The sequence below is a fragment of the Hemitrygon akajei genome, chromosome 7 (assembly GCF_048418815.1).
Source record: "Hemitrygon akajei chromosome 7, sHemAka1.3, whole genome shotgun sequence".
In the NCBI taxonomy this organism is placed as follows: domain Eukaryota; kingdom Metazoa; phylum Chordata; class Chondrichthyes; order Myliobatiformes; family Dasyatidae; genus Hemitrygon; species Hemitrygon akajei.
Window position 1 is genome coordinate 12,422,882 of NC_133130.1, and position 23,703 is coordinate 12,446,584.

Below are 23,703 nucleotides of genomic sequence, written 5' to 3' on the forward strand. Positions count from 1 at the left end.
GAGAAATTGCATCTAAAAAATGCCAAGAGGGAACTTCGTTACATGGGAACGACCACTGCTGTGTCACAGAGAACAAGTGACAGCTGGAAAAGAAGAGAATGAACGACCCAAAGACCCAATCAGAAGAAACAAGCCTTATTCCAATGGTCCAATCAGCTGCAGGATCAGGGCACAGTGACACGGTTTCTTGTGGGTCGGTGCCGCTTGTTTACAAGTACAGAAGGGACAAGCAGGGTGGCCATTATTGGGAGTAGGCCAGTGGTGAGACTGGGAGTGTCAGGCTTTGCTTCAAAGGAGGCTTTCGCTTGAATGAGGCACTGGCTCTGGGTAAGCTTCTGTTAAAATTCCTTTTTTTCTCTCCTACTCTACCTAGTGTAGTAAATGGTTGTTGTGTGTTCTTCATGTCAGATGTTTGAGTCCTGAGAGAGGCACTTGCGAGGCCTCACCTTGAATATTGTGAACAGTTCTGGTTCCTCATCCTTGTAATTATTATTATTTAACTTCTGTTGGCTCAGGCTGGTAAAACCTGAGGTGCAGGCACCGCCAAGCACACTCATTTCCCAATCGCTATGAGCTTTTGGACAATTCTAGTCATGTTCAGTATTGTGGCTTTCTGGAGATTTACATAAATATATCTGCATAGGCATAATTGTTTAAAGCTCTTGTGTCATGACTTTGGGGTGATATCAGTTGTAGATACTACTATTGGGACAGTGCATACCCTGTTCGTGTTCCATAGTCTTTCAATTTCCTTTTTTAATTCAACATATTTCTGTTGTTTTTCACTTATCGATTTTGGTTTGTTATATGTATGGAATATTATTATTAAAATTAATCTTCAGCCCACTTCAGTATGGTCCTCTCTACCATGAGCTCTCATTTTCCACGACAAACTTTCATTATGCATCTTAATAAATGTAACTGAGTACCATGTTTTCATCGGACCCACTCTATACAAAGCACTTCATTTTCATCACTTCTCTTTCAGAAAATCATTTTAAACTTCTCTCATTATTTCAAATTTTCCACAGTGCCCCGCAAGACTTCTTTTATTGTTACTGCTAAATCGTTTTCCTGGAACTGACATTAAATGAAGTGGCCTGTAATTTGCTGGTGTTCGGAGGTGCCAGAGATTGGTCAGAATATAAACAATACTGATGAATAAATAAAAGCAGGATGTCACCCATGTTTTCACATCAAATCCACAAATCTGTTTGAGAATGATTAACAACTGGATTCTGACTCTGACATCATGGGAAAAGTAGAAAAATAATTTGAACCATAATTCCTCGTACACATCTGACTTTAAATGGTGCAAGAATCTGCCTCCAAGAGAACCACAACTTTATTGTTGGGTTTGGAGGCCTGTGGCCCTCAATGACCCAGAGAGCTCTGTTGGCTGGAATCAGGGCTTCCAGCTTTGGCTCCTGGTTGGATCACCCATACCAATCAGATCTAAGGGTAGAGGCAAGACTAAGAGTGGTCCACAGGTCCACCCTGTTCAGGTGTTGAGCTCAGGGCTAACAACTTTGACTGGTAAAACAGGATTGTTGCAGAAATAGCAATGAAGAATCCTTCTACATCAGAATGCAATGATATTCTTGAGTCTCCATTCGGGACTTGTGACTGACAGTACTGAAAATCGAGAGGAAGCTACTAACAAGAAGGAAGCACTGAACATTGTCAGAGATTGAGGAATTTCATCGCTGCCCTCATTGCCACTGGCGTAACGGGCAGTAAGTAAGTAATAATATTTCTGGGGACTTCAATGTCTTCTGAATGCACCACAGTTTATAACCTATTGTCCTCAGATTTGTAACTGGTTCAGATATCAGAACAAAAAAGTACATCAAAAGACGTGACCTGAGAATATTCAAGAATGAGGTCAAACACATCACATTTAGAATGAGAATAGTTTATTGAAAAGCAGGTACATTATATTCAATATATACTGGATTATTTTAAGCAAAATACAATAAAGCTTTATCCAAGACAAGGGTAGCCCTGGGGTGACATGGGTTTGATTAAAGCAATCCACCAAGACCAGTTCTCATTCCACTGAGGTTGTGTGAGACTCGAACTAGAGGTCGTAGAGTAAGGGTGAAAGGTGAAATATTTGAGTGGGAACTTCTTCACTGAGTAGTGCAAGTATGGAATGGGACATCAGTGGAAGTGATCGCTGTGGGTTTGTATCATAAGCAGTTATGGACGTTCAACCTTAGACTCCAATATCCAAATGGTTGATAATCAGTAACATTAATTACTAATGGTTTATCCACCTCTGACCCAGGGATACACAACCACCAGATCCAGCCAGATCAATAAGCATTTTCCCCTTCTCTTTGTCCAGGTTCTGATCCAGTAAAACATTCCCAAACCACCTTGGTGACCCTTCCAGTGGGGACATTCATCCCTGTCCCGTATCATATCATAACAGTAAGTACTGATGTTAACGGGTACAGTTATTTCACTCTTGCTGGAGGCTCTGAGTCTCCAGGAGGTACAGCAGTGTGCCATGGAGATTACAGCTTGGCTCACCCTTGTTTAATGAAGATTTCATCAACATGTGTACATTGAAGGTAATTTCAGCTGTTCCTCTTCAACTCAGACTGCAAACTTATAAATATTCAAAATAGTATTCAAGAAGTATGAATCAAAAGTATTTTGGTGGGTGACTTGTTTAAAAGCTATTAATTTTTAACATTTTTAACATAGAAATGAATAAAATTTAAACAGGAGAAATTCTGCAGGTGCTGGAAGTTTAAACCTAATGCACAGCAACACCAAACTGTGGAGGAACTGAGCAGGTTAGGCAGCATCTTTGGAAATCAATGAACTGTCGACGGTTTAGCCTGAGACCTCTCCTCAGGACTGGAAAGGAAGTGGGCAGACACTAGAATAAAAAGGTGGAGGGAGAGGATGGAGGACAGTTGGAAGTTGACAGGTTAAGCCAGGTGGGTAGGAAAGGAGAGAAGAGTGGACCATAGGAGAAAGGCCAGAAGAAGAGTGAAGAGGGGATGGAATGATTTCTTAAGCCAAACAATTCTTTCTCTCCCCCTTCTTCTATTCCCCACTCTGGCTTCTGACCTCTTCTTCCTTGCTTATTACCTCTTCCTTCCCATTCTCCATTGGTCCATTCTCCTCTCTTATCACATTCCAGTAACCAAACATCATGACCACAATGCTCGGCAGAGCAACACAGAACATGGCAATTGATGAAGTAACAAGAGAACGACAAGCCCCTTTCCTCTCTCCCACCTGTGTACACACACACACACACACACACACACACACACACACACACACACACACACACACACACACACACACACACACACACACACACACACACACACACACACACACACACACACACACCCCCCCCCCCCCCCTCCAGTGGGTTCACAGACACTGGGCCATCGCCTCCCCAGTGGACTATCACAGAATCACAGACTCAAGCCTCCATCGGAGGATACATGATGATAATGATCAGTTAATAAAAGGGGCAGAACAATGACAGATGGAACTTAATCCCAGCGGGGTGAGATGCGCTAAGGAGAATGAATAGGAGTGGCACAAACAAACGAACAGTACACCTTAGAGTTACTGGTGATGGACAACTAAATGCTGGCACCTGTAAAGCCCACAGCCTTGACTAAATATGAAATAGTAAAAATAGCTTGTTCCAGAGTGAATGTTGATGCTTGATCCTGGTAAACTAGAGTGTCAATGGACACTATAAACCAGTGCAGAGAAGCCGCTGGGGATGTCCAACAGTGTACAAACATTCCCAGATGATCTGAGCAATGCACACAAGTCCAGGAGAATCAGATTGCTGCAGATCCTCCTAATGGAGGAGTCTAAAATCAGACAAACAACCTCAGAATAGAAGGGTGCCCCACTTAGAAAAGAGATGAGGAGGAACATATTCAGCCAGAGGGTGGTGAATCTGGAATTCATTGTCACAGACAGCTGTGGAGACCTAATAACTGTGAATACTTAAAATGGAGATTGATATGTTCTTGATTAGTATGGAGTCAAAAGTCGCAGGGAGAAGTCATGAGAATGGGGTTGAGAGGAATAGTCAATAAATTAGCCATGATGGAATGGTGGAGCAGATTTGGTGGGCTGAATGGCATAACTCTGTACCTGTCTTGTGGTCTTTTGCACTTAAAGTAATGAAGCAGGTCTGAGTGGAGTCTTGCATAATGTTTAAATGTCATTTAAAGTTTCCCACTCACATTAAAGCCGAGGGATCCAATTACATCCAGGCCATTGTCTATTCAATGACCTGGAAGCAGATGGATCCCTATCATTATCATATTATTATTCTGTCGATCAGGTATGATAACACGGTGAAGAAGAGAACTGTCTTAGCCCAGTTTTCTGTCCATCTATATAATCTAGAATCATTGAATGCAGCACTTTCTCCCCTTAATGTCTGCCATGTCACATGATAAAATAGGTCGTAATCAGCATAGTTTCCTAAGGTAAAAATTAGCCTGATGAATCTTGAATTTCTTTGTAGAAATAAGATGCAGGATAGACAAAGGAGAATCGGTTGATGTTATATACTTGGATTTTCAGAAGGCATTTAACAAGGTGCCACACTTGATGCTGCTGAACAAGCTACAAGCCCATGGTATTACAGGAAAGATTCTAGCATGGAAAAAGCAGTGGCTGAGATGCTGGAGGCAAATAATGGGAATAACACAAGCATTTTCTGACTGGCTACCAGTGAGTAGTGGTTTTCCACAGGGGTCTATGTTGTGACTGATTCTTACTAAGTTAAATGTCAATGAATTGCATGATGGAATTGATGGCTTTCTTGCAAATTTTGCAGACAATATGAAGATAGGTGCAGGGGCACGTAGTTTTGAGGAAATAGGGAGGCTACGTAAGGACTTAGATTAAGAAAATGGGATAGAAGTGGCAGATGGAATATAGTGTCAGGAAGTGTCTGGTCAAGCACTTTGTAGAAGAAATGAAATGGTTAACTGTTTTCTAAATGGAGGGAAAAATACAAAAATCTGAGGCATAATGAGATTTGGTAGTGTCTGCTGTTGAGGGGGATGGACACAGGGGTACTCTGTTCTTGCTCTTTAAGCCCTTTCCTCTTCCTGACTGACACCCATCCTCCTGCGTCCTGCACCTTGAGTGTAACTACCACTCTATGTGTCCTGCCTAACACCCCTTCAGCCTCCCAAATGCTGAGAGTTTATAAAACACTGGTGAAGCTTCACCTGGACTATTATGTGTACTCTTGGGCACCTTATCTTTGAAAGGGCGTGCTGACACTGGACAAAGTTCAAAGGAGGTTCACAAAATGATTCCAGGATTGATCGGTTTGTCATATGAAGAGTGTTTACCGACTCTGGGTAATGTATGGAAATGAGGAGGAATTTCTTTAGCCAGAGAGTCTGAATCTGTATAATTCATTGCCACATGACAGGTACTTAAGGCAAAGGTTGAGTGATTCTTGACTGGTCAGGGCATGATGGGATATGCGAGGAAGGCAGAAAATTGGGGCTGAGAGGAAAAATGGATCAGCCATGATGAAATGGCACGGCAGACTTGATAGGCCAAATGACCTTCAGCCACCAGCCACTCCCAATCAAATCCTGTCATTGATACCTGGACATATGATGTTGTAGCTATTAGGGAAACATGGTTGCAGGAGGGGTATGTTTAGCAAATAAATATTCCTGGATTTCATTGCCTCAGGTGTGATAGAATTGGAGGGACAAGAGGGGGAGTTGTTGCATTGCTTGTCAGAGAAAATATTACAGCGGTGCTCTGGCAGGATATATTAGAGGGCTATTTGGGTGGAATTGAGGAATGAGAAAGGTGTAGTAACACTTACAGGGGTGTATTAGGGCCCACATAATGGGGAGCAAGAACTGGAGGAGAAAATTTGTAAGGAGATAGCAGATATTTGTAGTAAGCACAAGGTTGTGATTGTGGGAGATTTTAATTTTCCACACATAGACTGGGAAGCCCATTCTATAAAAGGGCTGGATGGCTTGGAGTCAATAAAATGTGTGCAGGATAGTTTTTTGCAGCAATACATAGAGGTACCAACTAGAGAAGGGGCAGTGTTGGATCTCCTGTTAGGGAATGAGGTAGGTCGGGTGATGGAGGTATGTGTTGGCACGCACTTTGGGTCCAGTGATCACAATGCCATCAGTTTCAATACAATTATGGAGTAGGACTGGACCCAGGGTTGAGATTTTTGGTTGGAGAAAGGCTAACTTTGAGGAGATGCGGAAGGATTTAGTAGGAGTGGATTGGGACAATTTGTTTTATGGGAAGGATGTAATAGAGAAATGGAGGTCATTTAAAGGTGAAATTATGAGGGTACAGAATCCTAACATTCCTGTTAGGTTGAAAGGAAAGGTTAAATGTTTGAGAGAGCCATGATTTTCAAGAGATATTGGAAACTTGGTTTGGAAAAAGAGAGATATCTACAATAAATATAGGCAGCATGGAGTAAATGAGGCGCTTGAGGAATATAAAGAATATAAAAAGAATCTTAAGAAAAAAATTAGAAAAGCTAAAAGATACAAGGTTTCTTTTGCAAGTAAGGTGAAAATAAATACAAAGGGTTTCTACAGTTATATTAATAGCAAAAGGATAATGAGGGATAAAATTGGTCCGTTAGAGAATCAGAGTAGACAGCTGTATGTGGAGCCAAAAGAGATGGGGGAGATTTTGAACAATTTCTTCTATTTGGTATTCACTAAGGAGGCAGATGTTAAATTGTGTAAAGTAAGGAAAACAAGTAGAGAAGTTATGGAAACTATGATGATTAAGGAGGAGGAAGTACTGGCGCTTTTAAGGAATATAAAAGTGGATAAATCTCCAGATCCTGACAGGATATTCCTTAGGATCTTGAGGGAAGTTAGTGTAGAAATGGCTGGGGCTTTGACAGAAATATTTGAAATGTCATTAGAAACGGGGATGGTGCTGGAGTATTGGCATATTGCTTATGTTGTTCCATTGTTTAAAAAGGGCTCTAAGAGTAAACCCAGCAATTATCGACCTGTAAGTTTGACGTCAGTTGTGGGTAAATTAATGGAAAGTATTCTTGGAGATGGTATATATAATTATCTGGATAGACAGGGTCTGATTAGGAACAGTCAACATGGATTTATGTGTGGAAGGTCATGTTTGACATATCTTATTGAATTTTTTGAAGAGGTTACTTCGAAAGTTGACGAGGGTAAAGCAGCGGATGTCGGCTATATGGACTTCAGTAAGGCCTTTGACAAGGTTCCACACAGAAGGTTAGTTAGGAAGGTTCAATCGTTAGGTATTAATATTGAAGTAGTAAAATGGATTCAACAGTGGCTGGATGGGAGATGCCAGAGAGTAGTGGTGGATAACTGTTTGTCAAGTTTGGAGGCCGGTGACTAGTGGTGTGTCCCAGGGATCTGTACTGGGTCCAATGTTGTTTGTCATATACATTAATGGCTATGCAGATGATACTAAGATAGGTGATGTTGTGGATAATGAAGTAGGTTTTCAAAGCTTGCAGAGAGATTTAGGCCAGTTAGAAGCGTGGGCTGAAAGATGGCAGATGGAGTTTAGTGCTGATAAGTGTGAGGTGCTACATTTTGGTAGGAATAATCCAAATAGGACATCCATGGTAAATGGTAGGGCATTGAAGAATGCAGTAGAATAGAGTGTTCTAGGAATAATGGTGCATTGTTCCCTGAAGGTGGAATCTCATGTGGATAGGGTGGTGAAGAAAGCTTTTGGTATGCTGGTCTTTATAAATCAGGGCACTGAGTATAGGAGTTGGGATGTAATGTTAAAATTGTACAAGGCATTGGTAAGGCTGAATTTGGAGTGTTGTGTACAGTTCTGTTCATCGAATTATAGGAAAGATGTCAACAAAATAGAGAGAGTACAGAAGAGATTTACTAGAATGTTACCTGGGTTTCAGCACCTAAGTTACAGAGAAAGGTTGAACAAGTTAGGTCTTCATTCTTTGGAGCACAGAATGTTGAGGGGTATGATAGAAGTATTTAAAATTATGAGGGGGATAGATAGAGTTGATATGGATAGGCTTTTTCCATTGAGAGTAGGGGAGATTCATACAAGAGGACATGAGTTGAGATTTAGGGGGCAAAAGTTTAGGGGTAACACGAGGGGGAACTTCTTTACTGAGAGAGTGGTAGCTGTGTGGAACGAGCTTCCAGTAGAAGTGGTAGATGCAGGTTAGATATTGTCATTTAAAGTAAAATTGGATAGGTATATGGACAGGAAAGGAATGGAGGGTAATGGGCTGAGTGCAAGTCAGTGGGACTAGGTGAGAGTAAGTGTTCGGCATGGACTAGAAGGGCCGAGATGGCCTCTTTCTGTGCTGTAATTGTTATATGGTTATATCTATCATCAGCTGCAGCACAATCAACCCTCCAGTGTCCCTCCCAATCCTGCCTCTGACTTTACCGAGTCTGTCTCCACAGCTCACTTCCTCCACAATCCCATGCCAGGAAATGAGCAAGGAAGGCACTTGGCCATTAGCCCACGTCCCCAGCTTTGAGGACAGGGTAATAACGGGGGCCATTAAGAGAGATTTACTTGGGGAATGGTTTGGATGTCCATATTTGGGAGATTGGGAGGAAAAGGAGCACTCGGTGTTTTCTTACGACACCAGATCTACTTGATCTAATGACAGCAGAGCAGAACAAACAGTACAGCTTTGGTAAATATTCCACAGTCATTTACAGACACAGCCTGAGGGAGAAATGCATTTTAGGGCTGATGTCAGAAAACTCCCTCACAGGCTGTTGTGGACTCAAGAGGGAACTTCAAACAAGTGGATCATTACTCCCCAGGGGTGAGTACATGAGATGGGCAGGGGGTCAAAGTAACAGAGACAGAAGCCTTCAGAATTGTTTCACAAAGCCAAGGCATGGTGGAGAGGAAATCGAGAGTTCATTTGGATGGAGAAACAAGTAATGTCTCTCAAACTGAACTACTGGAAGATGTTATTATCCATGTAACCTCCTGCCTCCATTACCAGGGAAGTGTAACCTCTCCTTACTAAAAGCCAATCAAGATACCATCAATAAATGACAATGATCTGTGGGAAACGCTGGAAAGTTGGAGTGTGTGAGGAAAGGGCTTGTTAAATGTAATTATTCAAGATCTCTTCTGATATTTCCTCAATTGCTGCCTGTGTGCCTACTTGCACAGCATCTTCAATTTCTTTAATTTCTTCAGATGTGGCAGGGGGTAGCAAAGGCATCACAGTGTTCTGGATTCTGTCTATTCTCACTTGCACTCGCTCTTTATAATGCTCTTTATTCTTCTTTACAAGATCTTCAATGGCTTCTGATGCTGCCTTACAGTCTGATCCAAACTTCTTATGCTGCTCCTCAAATTTAATTCTGTCCCGATTTGGGTCGAGGCCCATTAATTTCCCTAGGCTGTTGACCTGGTCCATCAGATGATGGGTAGAGACCTGCACATATGTTTCAGCAATCAAGTGGACAAGGCTTGCAATATTAGTGGCATGAGAGATCTCTGTGTACAACATGTCCTGGATCAGTTGGTTTTGTGAATAGCCGGAGGAAGACTTTTCACTGTACTGTATGAATTTGTGAAGTGATGGGTTCAGGGCACATTCGATCAGGTTTGACATCATGGTGAAGAAGAGAACCATCTTACCCCATTGTTCTTTCACACGGCCCAAAGCGTCCAATCCCTTCAGAAGCATCTCCACAGTTTTATCAAAATCTATTTCCTGAACTTTACAGCTCTTCAGAGTCTCCAGGACCTCTTGTAGTTCCTCATTATTCTTCTTTATATTCTCAAAGCTTTTCTCATACATCTCCTGTGCAGCTCGTAGCTGTGCTGAAGACTGTTCCACTTTGATTCTGGCATTGAGACAGGCTGTCTGTAAACCAGTGGGACCCTCTCCTAGGTCAGCTTGAGACATGTGTGGTGGAGTGGCTGTTACACCCATGGTCCCTACCTTTGTCTTGCAGTGTGAGGTGAACCTGATTGTCTCCTGCATCACATTTTTTATCTTCTTAGCTAGACTGGCCATTGCCACTTCATCAGCTGGTCTAGACTTTTGTAAGGTTTGCAGCTCCACACATATTCCAATTCCTGATTTACAGATCTTCAGGGCTGTATCCTTCTCAGGGCAATCCCCTCCTTTTTCTGCCTCTTTCTTCAATTGCTCCAAGTTCTGTTTACACAAGCTTAACATTTCTGTTCCATCCTCACTGTTCAGTTTCTTCAAGTCAATTTTCTTATCCTGGGTCCGGAAGGGATAAAGCTGTTGTATAGAAAACTGCAGGATCTCTCCTTTATAAATGATATTATTCTCAATGACTTTAGCATTGCTAGCAGATTTGGGACTGACTGCAGCTGTTACAGTATTGCTCATTTTAGAGAACATTGACCTGACAAATCCCAGACTGACTAATGAACTGACACTATTGAAAAATGTTTCTGTTATTGACATTCCCACAGCATTCCAGCCAACTGGAATGGAATCCATGCTGGATTTGTATTCTTTATTTGCATCATCCAATTGCTTTTCCATTTTTTGGTGGTACCCATTCAGAATTTCTTTAGCCTGTCTTGCTGCTTTCTCCTTCATTTCAGCCAGTTCCTTTTTGATTTTTATTTCATGTAATTGTTGCTCATACACTCCTTTCGAGCTTGTACAGGCCTCCAATAGTTCATTGATGAGATGGATGACCCCAGTGAACTTCTGCTCTACAGCTGTGGCCAGCTCCAAGCATTTATCTGCAGTGGATTTGATGTTGTTCAGAGGAATCGGTAGGAAAGTTTCAGTGACCTTTGGATCTTTCTGCATGAGGAACTTCACAACATCTCTCATGTCAGTGGGGACGTTCACAGCGAGAAGCCGGATTTGATCCATGTTCTTGTGGGCTTGCTGAAAAGCCTCCCAGCCCTCGTTGCTCACTTGCACTAAAGAGGCACGGAATGATTTGGGATATTTCATGTACTTAACCCCTCCGTTGGGCACCATCTTGTCAATTGCAAAGTCCTCTCCTGCAGAAAGGAATATAATTTCCCCTAAGATGGCAATAGAGATTGGGCCAGGCATCAGAAACTGTTCCCAGTTACTGTATGGCTGCAAGATCAAAGCATTGTCCTCCCTGACATCAGATGCTTTGGTGATGCCCCTCACAGCCTTCTTTATAGCAGTAACAGATGTATATTCCTGAGTTGCCATGGTGATCCTCCTCTTCTCCTGCAAGGGAAATAGTAGTTGTAAATACGGGATGTTACAGGGGTCAGTTTTGTGGCACCACTCACTCCCCACCCCCACCCAATGACAGAGTGACTCACAGACAGGAGTAATCTACATCCTCCTGATCTCCACTGGAAGGGTGTTGGGATGTCCTGGTGACTGGGGATCTCACTGAATTACCTAATGGCTCAATCTGTGGGTTTGACTGTTTACAGAGGCGAAGGAGAGAGGTGAAATAGGAGATGTAATAGCTCACTAGCATTTTTCAATTCTTTTTAACATTAAGCTCATCCACAGCAACCAGCTGGATTGTTAACATTTTGGTGATGATGGTTTTCTATCCAAAATTTAGCATTGGGTTTTGCAATTACAGCTTAAGTTAGGTTTGTACTTTTATTCTCCTTGATATTTTAATCTCTCTCTCTCCCAGTGTAGAGTGGCCTCCTGCTTCAAAACATCCACCATTGTCCCTGTACCTAAGACCAAGGTAACATTTCTGAGCAACTGGTGTCCTTCCCCATTCTCCTCAATGATAAGTAAATACTTTGAGAGGCTGGTCAAGGACTACATCTGCGGTACACTACCACCCAAACTGGACCCCCTACAATATGCCTACTGACACAACCAATTGACAGATGACACAATAGCCACAGCTCTTAACATCGTCCATATACATCTGGAGAAGAAGGATGCTTATGTGAGAATGCTGCTAGACCATAAGATATAGGAGCAGAAGTAGGCCATTTGGCCCATTGAGTCTGCTCTGCCATTCAATCATGGGTGGATCCAATTCTTCCAGTCATTCCTACTCCCGTGCTTTCACCCCATTCCCTTTGATGCCCTGGCTAATCAAGAACCTATCTAATACTCCCAATGACTTGGCCTCCACTACTGCTCATGGCAACAAATTCCACAGATTTGCCACCATCCGATTGAAGTAATTTCTCCATGTCTCTGTTCTAAAAGGACGTCCTTCAATCCTGAAGTTGTGCCCTCTTGTCCTAGAATCCACTACCATGGGAAATAACTTTACCATATCTAATTTGTTCAGGCCTTTTAACATTCAGAATGCTTCTATACAATTCCACCTCATTCTCCTGATCTCCAGGGAATACAGCCCAAGAGCTGTCATACGTTCCTCATACAGTAACCCTTTCATTCCTGGAAGCATTCTCATGAATCTTCACTGAACCCTTTCCAATGTCAGTATATCCTTTCTAAAATAAGGAGCCCAAAATTGCACACAATACTCCAAGTGTGGTCTCACGAGCACCTTATAAAGACTCAACGTCACATCCCGGCTCTTATACTGTATTCTATACCTCTAGAAAATGAATGCCAACATTGCATTTGCCTTCTTCACAACCAACTCAACTTTTGGAGGTTAACCTTTAGGGTAACCTGCACAAGGACTCCCAAGTCTCTTTGCATCTCTGCACTTTGAATTCTCTCCCCATCTAAATAATAGTCTGCCCGTTTATTTCTTCCATCAAAGTGCATGACCGTACACTTTTCAACATTGTATTTCATATGCCACTTCTTTGCCCATTTCCCTAAACTATCTGAGTTTCGCTGCAGGCTGTCTGTTTCCTCAACACTACCTGCTCCTCCACCTATCTTGGTATCACTGGCAAATCTAGCCACAAAGCCATTAATACCATAGTCCAAATCACTGCCCTACATTGTAAAAAGCAGCAGCCCAACACCAACCCCTGTGGAACTCCACTGGTAACTGGCAGCCAGCCAGAATAGGATCCTTTTATTCCTACTCTATTTTCTGCCAATGCTCCACCCACACTAGTAACTTCTCTGTAATTCCATGGTCTTATCTTACTAAGCAGCCTCATGTGCAGCACCTTGTCAAAGGCCTTCTGAAAATCCAAGTACACAACATCTACTACATCTCCTTTGTCTACCCTGCTTGTAACTTCCTCAAAAACTTGCAGTAGGTTTGTCAGGCAGGATTTTCCTTTCAGGAAACCATGCTGGCTTTGGCCTATCTTGTCATGTGCCTCCAAGTACTCCGTAATCTCATCCCCAACAACCGATTCCAACAACGTCCCAACCACTGATGCCAGGCTAACGGGTCTATGGTTTCCTTTCTGCTGCCTCCCACCTTCCTTAAATACCGGAGTAACATTTTCAATTTTTTAGTCATCCGCTACAATGCCAAAATCAGCATTAATCCCTCCGCAATCTCTCCAGCTACTTCCTTCAGAAGCCGAGGGTGCATTCCATCAGTTCCAGCAGATTTATCCACCCTCAGACCATGATGCTTCCTGAGCAATTTCTCATTCGTAAATTTTTTTTGAGATCTTTTTAGATTATGAGGACACTCACTCCTCGTTTATTGTCATTTAGAAATGCATATGCATTGAGAAATGATACAATGTTCCTCCAGAGTGATATCACAAAATTTAAAAAAAGGACAAACCAAGACCCACACTGACAAAAACACATAATTATAACATTAGTTACAGCAGTGCAAAGCAATACCGTAATTCGATAGACGCAGACAATGGACGCGGTTTTAAAAAAGTCTCAAAGTCCCCAATTGACACCAATAATCCAATCATCAGGCAGCAAGCTTCCAGGCACTGACAATTAATGCCTCAGAAGTGCCCGATGACAGCAGTCTCTGAGTCCATCCGAAAACTTCGAACTTCCGACCAGCCCCTCCAATACACCCTCCCGAGCTCCATTCTCTGCCAGGCGCCTTCAACCTCGTCCCAGCCGCCGAAACAGGCAAAACCGAGCTCTCGGAGGCCTTCTCCTCCAGAGATTCCGGACCGCACAGTAGCAGTGGCAGCGAAGCGGGCATTTCAGAAGTTTCTCCAGATGTTCCTCCATGCTGTCACGTCTGCCTCCATCAAATCAGGATTGTGCACAGATCCCTACTTACACAAAACAGATATCCATTCTCTAGAGAGGCTGCGCACGCTGCGTCGCACCGCCATCTTCTTCTCCTCACTGCGCAAACTTCACTTCCCTGACACTCTTTAATTGAATGTCCAGTATACAGCAGACGTCTTCCACTGTGAAGACTGATACAAAATACGCATTCAGGTCCTCTATCATCTCTGCATCTCGCATTAAAATATCTCCAGCGTAATTTTGTATTGGTCCTATATCCACCCTGCACTCTCTTTTACCCTTTATATACTTAAAAAGCTGTTCTTGGACTACAGTTCAGCATTCAACACCCTAATTCCCCCCAGGCTCAACAAGAAGCTCAGAGACCTTTGCCTTCATCCTGCCTTGCGCAGCTGGATGCTGGACTTCTTGTCAGATTGCTGGCTTTTAACCTCTGCCCCTCAATACAGGTACCCCAGGGGTATGTACTAAGTCCCTTCATTTACTCTTTGTATACCCATAACTGTCACTACCCACAGCTCAATCTGCTAATTAAATTTCCAGATGATACTACAGTGATTGGCCTCATCTCAAACAATAATGAGGCAGCCTACAGAGAAGAAGTCATCACGATGACGCAGAAATAGACTTGTTTCTTGTTTCTCTTGGTTCTAATGTTTCCTTTTCTGAAAAAACCTGTGTGTAATTCTTGTTAATTTTTTGCTTTTCTTGTGAATAATGCTTATGTGGTGCTGTATTCCTGTGATGCTGCTACAAGTAAGATTTCAATGAGCACCTGTGCACTTGAATATTAACTCAAATTTGACTTTGATTTTGATTTCCTGTGTGTCCTTGGAGATACTCAGTGACATGGTGTCATGATAACAACCATCCCCTCAGTCCAAAACTAAAGAGCTGAGTGTAGTGGACAGTGAGGAATCCTATCAAAGCTTAGTGGGATCTCAACCAGCTGGTAAACGGGCCCCACATGAGGCTGCTAAACATGAGAAAAGTTCATGGTGTGACAGGAAAGATACCAGCATTGATAGAAGCCTCGCTGACTGTAACGAGGCAGACAGCAGAAGTGAAGCAATTCTTTCCTGGTTGAGTGCCAGTGACTAGTGGTGTTCTACGTGGGTCAGTGTTGGGACTGATTTGTTTCATGTTATATGTCAATGATTTGTTTGATGAAATTGGTTGCTTTGTGGTCAAGTTTGCAGATCATGCAAACATAGATGGAGGGGCAGTTAATGTTATGGAAGCAGGGAGTCTGCAGAAGGACTTGACAGATTAGTAGGATAGACAAAGAAGTGCCTGATAGAATATAGTCTAGGGAAGTGATCCTCATGCACTTCGGTAGAGGGAATAAAGGCATCGACTATTGTCTAAACAGGGTGAAATTTCAAACCTCAGATGTGCAAAGAGACTTGAGAGTCCTTGTGCAGGATTCCTTAAAGGTTAACTTGCAGATTGATTTGGTGGGAAGGAAGGGAAATGCGATGTTGGCATTCAATTTGAGAAGACTAGAATGTAAAAGCAATGATGGAATGCTGAATCTTTATAAGGTTTGGTCAGACCACACTTGGAGCATTCTACGTATTATTTCAATAAACAAGAAGGCTATATAGATATATATACACACACATACAGCGGCATGCAAAAGTTGGGCACCCTGGTCAAAATTTCTGTTACTGTGAATAGCTAAGCAAGTAAAAGAATACCTGATTTTGAAAAGGCATAAAGTTAAAGATGACACATTTCTTTAATATTTTATGCAACATTACTTTTTTATTTCCATCTCTTACAGTTTCAAAATAACAAAAAAGGAAAGGGGCCCGAAGCAAAAGTTTGGGCACCCTGCATGGTCAGTACTTAGTAACATCCCCTTTGGCAAGTATCACAGCTTCTAAACGCTTTCTGTAGCCAACTAAGAATCTTTCAATTTTTGTTTGGGGGATTTTTGCCCATTCTTCCTTGCAAATGGCTTCAAGTTCTGTGAGATTCTTGGGCTGTCTTGCATGCACTACTCTTTTGAGGTCTATCCACAGATTTTCGATGATGTTTAGGTCGGGGGACTGTGAAGGTCATGGCAGAACCTTCAGCTTGTGCCTCTTGAGGTAGTCCATTGTGGATTTTGAGGTGTGTTTAGGATCATTATCCTGTTGTGGAAGTCATCTTCAGCTTTTTTACAGATGGTGTGATGTTTGCTTCCGGAATTTGCTGGTATTTAATTGAATTCATTCTTCCCTCTACCAGTGAAATGTTCCCCATGCCACTGGCTGCAACACAAGCCCAAAGCATGGTCGATCCACCCCTGTGCTTAACAGTTGGAGAGGTGTTCTTTTCATGAAATTCTGCACCCTTTTTCTCCAAACATACATTTGCTCATTGTGGCCAAAAAGTTCTATTTTAACTTCCATCAGTCCACAGGACTTCTTTCTTGTCCTGTGGACTGATGGAAGTTAAAATGCATCAATCTTATTTAGATGTTCCTTTGCAAACTTCTGGCGCTGAATTTTGTGGCGTGGACTCAGGAAAGGTTTTCTTCTGATGACTCTTCCATGAAGGTCATATTTGTGCAGGTGTTGTTGCATGGTAGAACAGTGCACCACCACTCCAGAGTCTGCTAAGTCTTCCTGAAGGCCTTTTGCAGTCAAATGGGTGTTTTAATTTGCCTTTCTAGCAATCCTATGAGCAGTTCTCTCGGAAAGTTTTCTTGGTCTTCCAGACTTCAACTTGACCTAAACCGTTCCTGTTAACTGCCTTTTCTTAACTACATTACGAACTGAGGAAACGGCTATCTGAAAATGCTTTGCTATCTTCTTATAGCCTTCTCCTGCTTTGTGGGCATCATTTATTTTAATTTTCAGAGTGCTAGGCAGCTGCTTAGAGGAGCCCATGGGTGCTGATTGTTGGGACAAGGTTTGAGAAGTCAGGGTATTTATAAAGCTTTGAAATTTGCATCACCTGGCCTTTCCTAACACTGACTGTGAACAAGCCATAGCCTAACAAGCTAATTAAGGTCTGAAACCTTTGTAAAAGTTATCTGAGAGCTCAAATCTCTTGGGGTGCCCAAACTTTTGCATGGTGCTCCTTTCCCTTTTCAACTCTAAAATTGTACAAAACAAGAATAATACACTATCAATGATACAATAATAATCTTGCTTAAACTGTTGAAAAGGATGTTTCATTTTTAACTTTATGACTTTTGGAGATCAGTTCATCTTCTGCTCACTTAACTATTCACAGTAACAGAAATTTTGACCAGGGGTGCCCAAACTTTTGCATGCCACTGTATACATTTCCAATGACCAGTATTGTTTATTGTTCTTGTGTTAAAATGCTTTTGTGGGATTATGGTGGGAAGTTCCAGTTCATTTATTGTTACATATTAGCTTGAGTTATACAGTTACTGTATTTGCTTGTGTATTTGTGGGTCACCCTGACTGTAACCAGGGTGTGTGATGGTCACCTCCCCCGTCTGTATGAGACTGGTTGGGTTCACACTCTGGGTCATGGTGGGTGGTCTGTTTTGTGTATCACAATAAAACTGTTATTGAGTTAAAAGCTTTCTCATTTATCATTATGGACCAAGTGCTTGCCACAATATTTATGTTGATTAAGCCACCTTGTTTATTGAATTAATTTACCATGGGTTATACGTATAAATACATGAATTGCCTACATCATCACGTTACCTCATGATATGTGAGTACCTTGTTTAAATTAAAACTTGAAGTTAGACCCACATTTTGGACATGCATGTCTTCTTTTGAATTAGTTTAAAGTTCCAAAGTTACAAAACATAACAATGGTGGCAAAGTATTTTTAAAAGGAACTTGACACGGTTACATGACCTGTTAATGTGCAGTGAGACATTTAAACTAAAAAAAAATGCAGCAAGGAATTTAGAGTAAAATACACAGCCCAGCATGTGCAGACTGTCAAGTTAACAAATAGCAATGCGGCATATATTCTTCAGAAGGGAAGACATGACTGAGTTTTAAAAAAAGTCAGAAAACAGAAGAATTCATCAGTTCATTATGGGAAAGGAAGGACTCACAGGCTCATAAAGAGTGAGTACCAGGTGATAATCATAACAAAAACAAAAATGGCTGGCTACAACAGAAAGATTGGCATGTTTGATTACACAACAGATTACTGAGTGTCATGTACTGAACAAATTCAACAATATTTTGTAGTAAATTAAGTAACCAAGAAGAAACAAGAACCAATTTTGCTAAGTACATTGAGATTCCAGGCATATAGTTTGCTTCAAAGTTTGACTGCTCTAACCAAAGCAGCACATACTGCAAATATTGCATAATCTCATCTAATCTAATCTAATCTATTGTAGAAGTGATGCAGGAACAATGAAAACCAAAGCCAAACACTTCAGGTTTCAGAAGTGGAAACCAAAGTAAGGGAAATACATTTCAGCTAATGTGGTGGAATTGAAGAGATTGCCCGAGCATTGTCAGCCCAATTATGGGCTCAATGATGCAATTAGGAGATTGTTTAGATCATGGAATCTTACAAGAAGGCATTCAAAAATAACTTCTAAATGTAAGTTGTGCTTCAGTTAGAAGAGCAGTTGAAATATCTGTTTCAATGGAAACCTCAGGCAGAGACAAACTGAGGCTATGTCCACACTTAACCAGATAAATCCATAACCAAAGCTTTTTCTCTTTGTTTTGACCCTCCATCCACACAGAAATGGCAATTTTCCTCCCCCAAAAACAAAACTTTTCTAAAATGCCCTCCAGAGTATGTAAATCTGAAAAGGCCGATTGGGCAGAGCAGTGTGGACAGGGTAAACGGAGATTTCTAAAAATGCTGTCTTGACATGCCAGAACAGATTGTGGTGGTAGCGTGGCATTTCATTGTTTTCTTGAATGCAACCCGCCACACAACCTCACAATTTCAGAGCAGACGGCAACAAGACTGAAGCCAGAAGAGTTAGAAATGTATTCACCAAATACTTTGACCCATAACTTACTGAATAAATAAGTGTACTCACTTTGCCCTGTTTTCTGTCCTTGATTGTGTGAACGTGGTTTACCAATTTATGCAAGTACTTCTCTGACAATAGAGGTGTAACAGCCTAATGTAACATTGTATGGAAATACAAGATAACACGGATGCAGACATGTTTTATACATTTAACAAGGTGCTTTATTAATGCAACAGAGTTAGTCAGTTTTTCAATGTTTGTCATCAGCTAGGTCATACTGTCCATGAACTCCCTGCTGGTTGCCTCCATACGCTCCAGTATTTGCTTTTTTTTAGTTTTAAGTCCTACTGCACGAGAGCCAACAGCTGTCCATCATTTGGCAATTTCCTTTTAAGTTTTTCTACACTGTAACTGCACAAATGCACAATTTCACAGTGAGATTTGACATCAAACCATAGAACCATAGAACATTACAGCACAGAAACAGGCCTTTTGGCTCTTCTTGGCTGTGCCAAACTATTTTTCGGCCTGGTCCCACTGACCTGTACCTGGCCCATATCCCTCCAAACACCTCTCATCCATGTACCTGTCCAAATTTTTCTTAAATGTCAAAAGTGAAACACATTTACCACTTCATCTGGCAACTCATTCCACACTGCCACCACTCTCTGTGTAAAGAAACCCCCCCATAATGTTCTCTTTAAACTTTTCCCCCTTCACCCTTAACCCATGTCCTCTGTTTATTTTTCTCCCCTAGCCTCAGTGGAAAAAGTCTGCTTGCATTCACTCTATCTATACCCACATAATTTTATATACCTCGATCAAGTCTCTCCACATTCTTCTCTGCACCCTTTCAACATTATTAATATCCTTCCTGTAATTTGGTGACCAAAACTGCACACAATACTCAAACTTTGGCCTCACCAATGCCTTATACAACTTCACCATAACATTCCAACTCTTATACTCAATACTTTGATTTATAAAGCCCAATGTACCAAAAGCTCTCCTTACTGCCCTATCTACCCATGACACCATTTTTAAGGAATTCTGTATCTGTATTCCTAGATCCCTCTGTTCTACTGCGCTCCTTAATGTCCTACCATTTACATTGTATGTTCTACCTTGGTTTTTCCTTCCAAAGTGCAATACCTCACACTTGTCTGTATTAAACTCCATCTGCCATCTTTCAGCCCATTTTTCCAACTGGTCCAGATCCCTCTGCAAGCTTTGAAAACCTTCCTCACTGTCCACTACACTTCCAATCTTTGTATCATCAGCAAATTTGCTGATCCAATTTGCCACATCATCATCCAGATCATTGATATGGATGACAAATAACAATGGACCCAGCACTGATTCCTGAGGCACACCACTAGTCACAGGCCTCCATTCAGAGAAACAGTCCTCCACTACCAATCTCTGACTTCTCCCATTGAGCCAATGTCTAATCCAATTTACTACCTCACCATGTATACCTAGCGACTGAATCTTCTTAACTAACCACCCATGCGGGACCTTGTCAAAGGCCTTACTGAAGTCCACGTAGACAACATCCACTGCCTTCCCTTCATCCACTTTCCTGGTAATCTAATAGATTTGTTAAACATGACCTACCATGCACAAAGCCGTGTTGATTCTCCCTAATAAGTCCCTGTCTATCCAAATACTTGTAGATCCTATCTCTTAGTTCTCCTTCCAATAATTTACCTATTACAGATGTCAAACTTACCAGCCTATAATTTCCTGGATTACTTTTTGAGCCTTTTTTAAACAACGGAACAACATGAGCTATCCTGCAATCCTCCAATCCTCCGGCACCTCACCCATAGATACTGACATTTTAAATATGTCTGCCAGGGCCCCTGCAATTTCAACACTAGTCTCCTTCAAGGTCCAAGGGAATACCCTGTCAGGTCCTGGGGATTTATCTACTCTGATTTGCCTCAAGATAACAAGCACCTCCTCCTCTTCAATCTGTATAGGTTCCATGACCTCACTACTTGTTTGCTTCATTTCCATTGACTCCATGCCAGTTTCCTTAGTAAATACAGATGCAAAAAACACATTTAAGATCTCTCCCATTTCTTTTGGTTCCATACATAGCCGACCACCCTGATCTTCAAGAGGACCAATTTTATCCCTTATTATCCTTTTGCTCTTAATATACCTGTAGAAGCTCTTTGGATTTTCCTTCACCATGACTGTCAAAGCTACCTCATGTCTTCTTTTAGCCCTCCTGATTTCTTTCTTAAGTAGTTTTTTGCACTTTCTATACTCTTCAAGTACCCTATTTGCTCCCTGTTTCCTATACATGTCATACCTCTCTCTCTTCTTCTTTATCAGAGTTCTAATATCCCCAGAGAACCAAGGTTCCTTATACTTACCCACTTTAACTTTAATTCTGACAGGAACATACAAAATCTACACTCTCAAAATTTCTCCTTTAAAGGTCTCCCACTTACCAACGACAGAGAACAACCTGTCCCAATCCACGCTTTTTAGATCCTTTCTCATTTCTTCAAATTTGGCCTTTTTCCAGTTTAGAACCTTAACCTGAGGACCAGATCTATCTTTATCCATGATTAAGTTGAAACTAACAGTGTTATGATCACTGGAACCGAAGTGTTCCCCTACACACACTTCCATCACCTGTCCTAACTCGTTTTCTAATAGGAGATCTAGTATTGCATCCTCTCTATTCGGTATCTCTATATATTGATTTTAAAAACTTTCCTGAACACATTTTACAAACTGTACCCTATCTAGAACTTTAACAGTATGGGAGTCCCAATCAATGTGGAAAATTAAAATCCCCTGCTTTCACAACTTTATGTCAATAGACAATAGACAATAGGTGCAGAAGTAGACCATTCGGCCCTTCGAGCCTGCACCGCCATTTTGAGATCATGGCTGATCAATTACTATCAATACCCGGTTCCTGCCTTGTCCCCATATCCCTTGATTCTCCTATCCATGATACCTATCTAGCTCCTTCTTGAAAGCATCCAGAGAATTGGCCTCCACTACCTTCCGAGGCAGAGCATTCCAGACCCCCACAACTCTCTGGGAGAAGTTTTTCCTTAACTCTGTCCTAAATGACCTACCCCTTATTCTCAAACCATGCCCTCTGGTACTGGACTCCCCCAGCATCTGGAACATATTTCCTGCCTCTATCTTGTCCAATCCCTTAAAAATCTTATATGTTTCAATCAGATCCCCTCTCAATCTCCTTAATTCCAGCGTGTACAAGCCCAGTCTCTCTAACCTCTCTGCGTAAGACAGTCCAGACATCCCAGGAATTAACCTCAGGAATCTACGCTGCACTTCCTCTACAGCCAGGATGTCCTTCCTTAACCCTGGAGACCAAAACTGTACACAATATTCCAGGTGTGGTCTCACCAGGGCTCTGTACGAATGTAAAAGGATTTCCTTGCTCTTGTACTCAATTCCCTTTGTAATAAAGGCCAACATTCCATTAGCCTTCTTCACTGCCTGCTGCACTTGCTCATTTACTTTCAGTGACTGATGAACAAGGACTCCGAGATCTCTTTGTATTTCTCCCTTACCCAACTCTACACCATTCAGATAATAATCTGCCTTCCTGTTCTTACTCCCAAAGTGGATAACCTCACACTTATTCACATTAAACGCCATCTGCCAAGTATCTGCCCACTCACCCAGCCTATCAAAGTCACCCTGAATTCTCCTAACATCCTCATCACATCTCCTGCAGTTGCCTGCTATCTCTGCAGATTTGCTCCTCCAATTCTCACTGACTATTGGGTGGTCTATAATACAACCCCATTAACGTGGTCATACCTTTCCTGTTTCTCATCTCCACCCATATGGCCTTGGTAGACAAGCCCTCTAATCTGTCCTGCCTGAGCACTGCTGTAACATTTTCCCTGACATCTCCCCCCCCCCCCCACCCCAACCCTTCATCCCTCTTGCCTCTATCACATTTGAAACATCGGAACCCTGGAACATTAAGCTGCCAGTCCTGCCCCTTCTGTAGCCAAGTTTCACTAATGGCTACAATGTCATAATTCCATGTGTTAATCCATGGCCTCACGCTTGTTAGCCTTCCCCACAGTACTCCTCACATTCAAATAGATACACCTCAGAAGATTATTACAACCACACACAACCCTTCAATTTGTGACTTTCCATGAAACTTTAACATCATTTATTTTCATCTCCACTCCACTATCTCTGTCACTCTGGTTCCCATCCCCCTGTAAATTAGTTTAAACAACCCCCCCAATAGCATTAACAATCCTCACTGCAAGGATGTTGGTGGCTTGTTTTCAGTAGATGTGTCCTGTGCATGCCCAGTAGGAGGAGATTCACCCAAATACTGTTTTAATGTGGATGGAGGTATTTTCAAAAATGCTTGGTGTGAATGCCTATCGTTTTTACGTGAAACCGGCGTTTTCAAAACTATCCGTTCCAGTATGGACGGAACCTGAGTTACAGTGGGGAATAAAAGGGAGCATGAACAAAATTGCAACATCTAAACAGAAACTGGCCTGGCCAAACAAAATGAATTACCATTGTAGCAGGGGCTCCAGACCAATGCAGATACAAGGGCGAAACTTTCAGAAAATGCAACAAAGTAGGACACATACAAAGAGAATGTTGGACAGACAAA

At 41.9% G+C, this 23,703-nt stretch overlaps 1 protein-coding gene across 1 annotated transcript in view; it reads right to left on the reverse strand.

Moving 5' to 3' along the window:
- Positions 1–1,899: 1,899 nt before the first annotated feature.
- LOC140730226 (uncharacterized) overlaps positions 1,900–23,703 on the reverse strand; it is a 36,135-nt gene continuing 14,331 nt past the window's right edge. Inside the window, exon 3 of the mRNA XM_073050397.1 lies at positions 1,900–11,242. Within this exon, the coding sequence (XP_072906498.1) occupies positions 9,137–11,224 (2,088 nt within the window). The 5' untranslated portion in view covers positions 11,225–11,242 and the 3' untranslated portion in view covers positions 1,900–9,136. The remainder of the gene's footprint in view (positions 11,243–23,703) is intronic.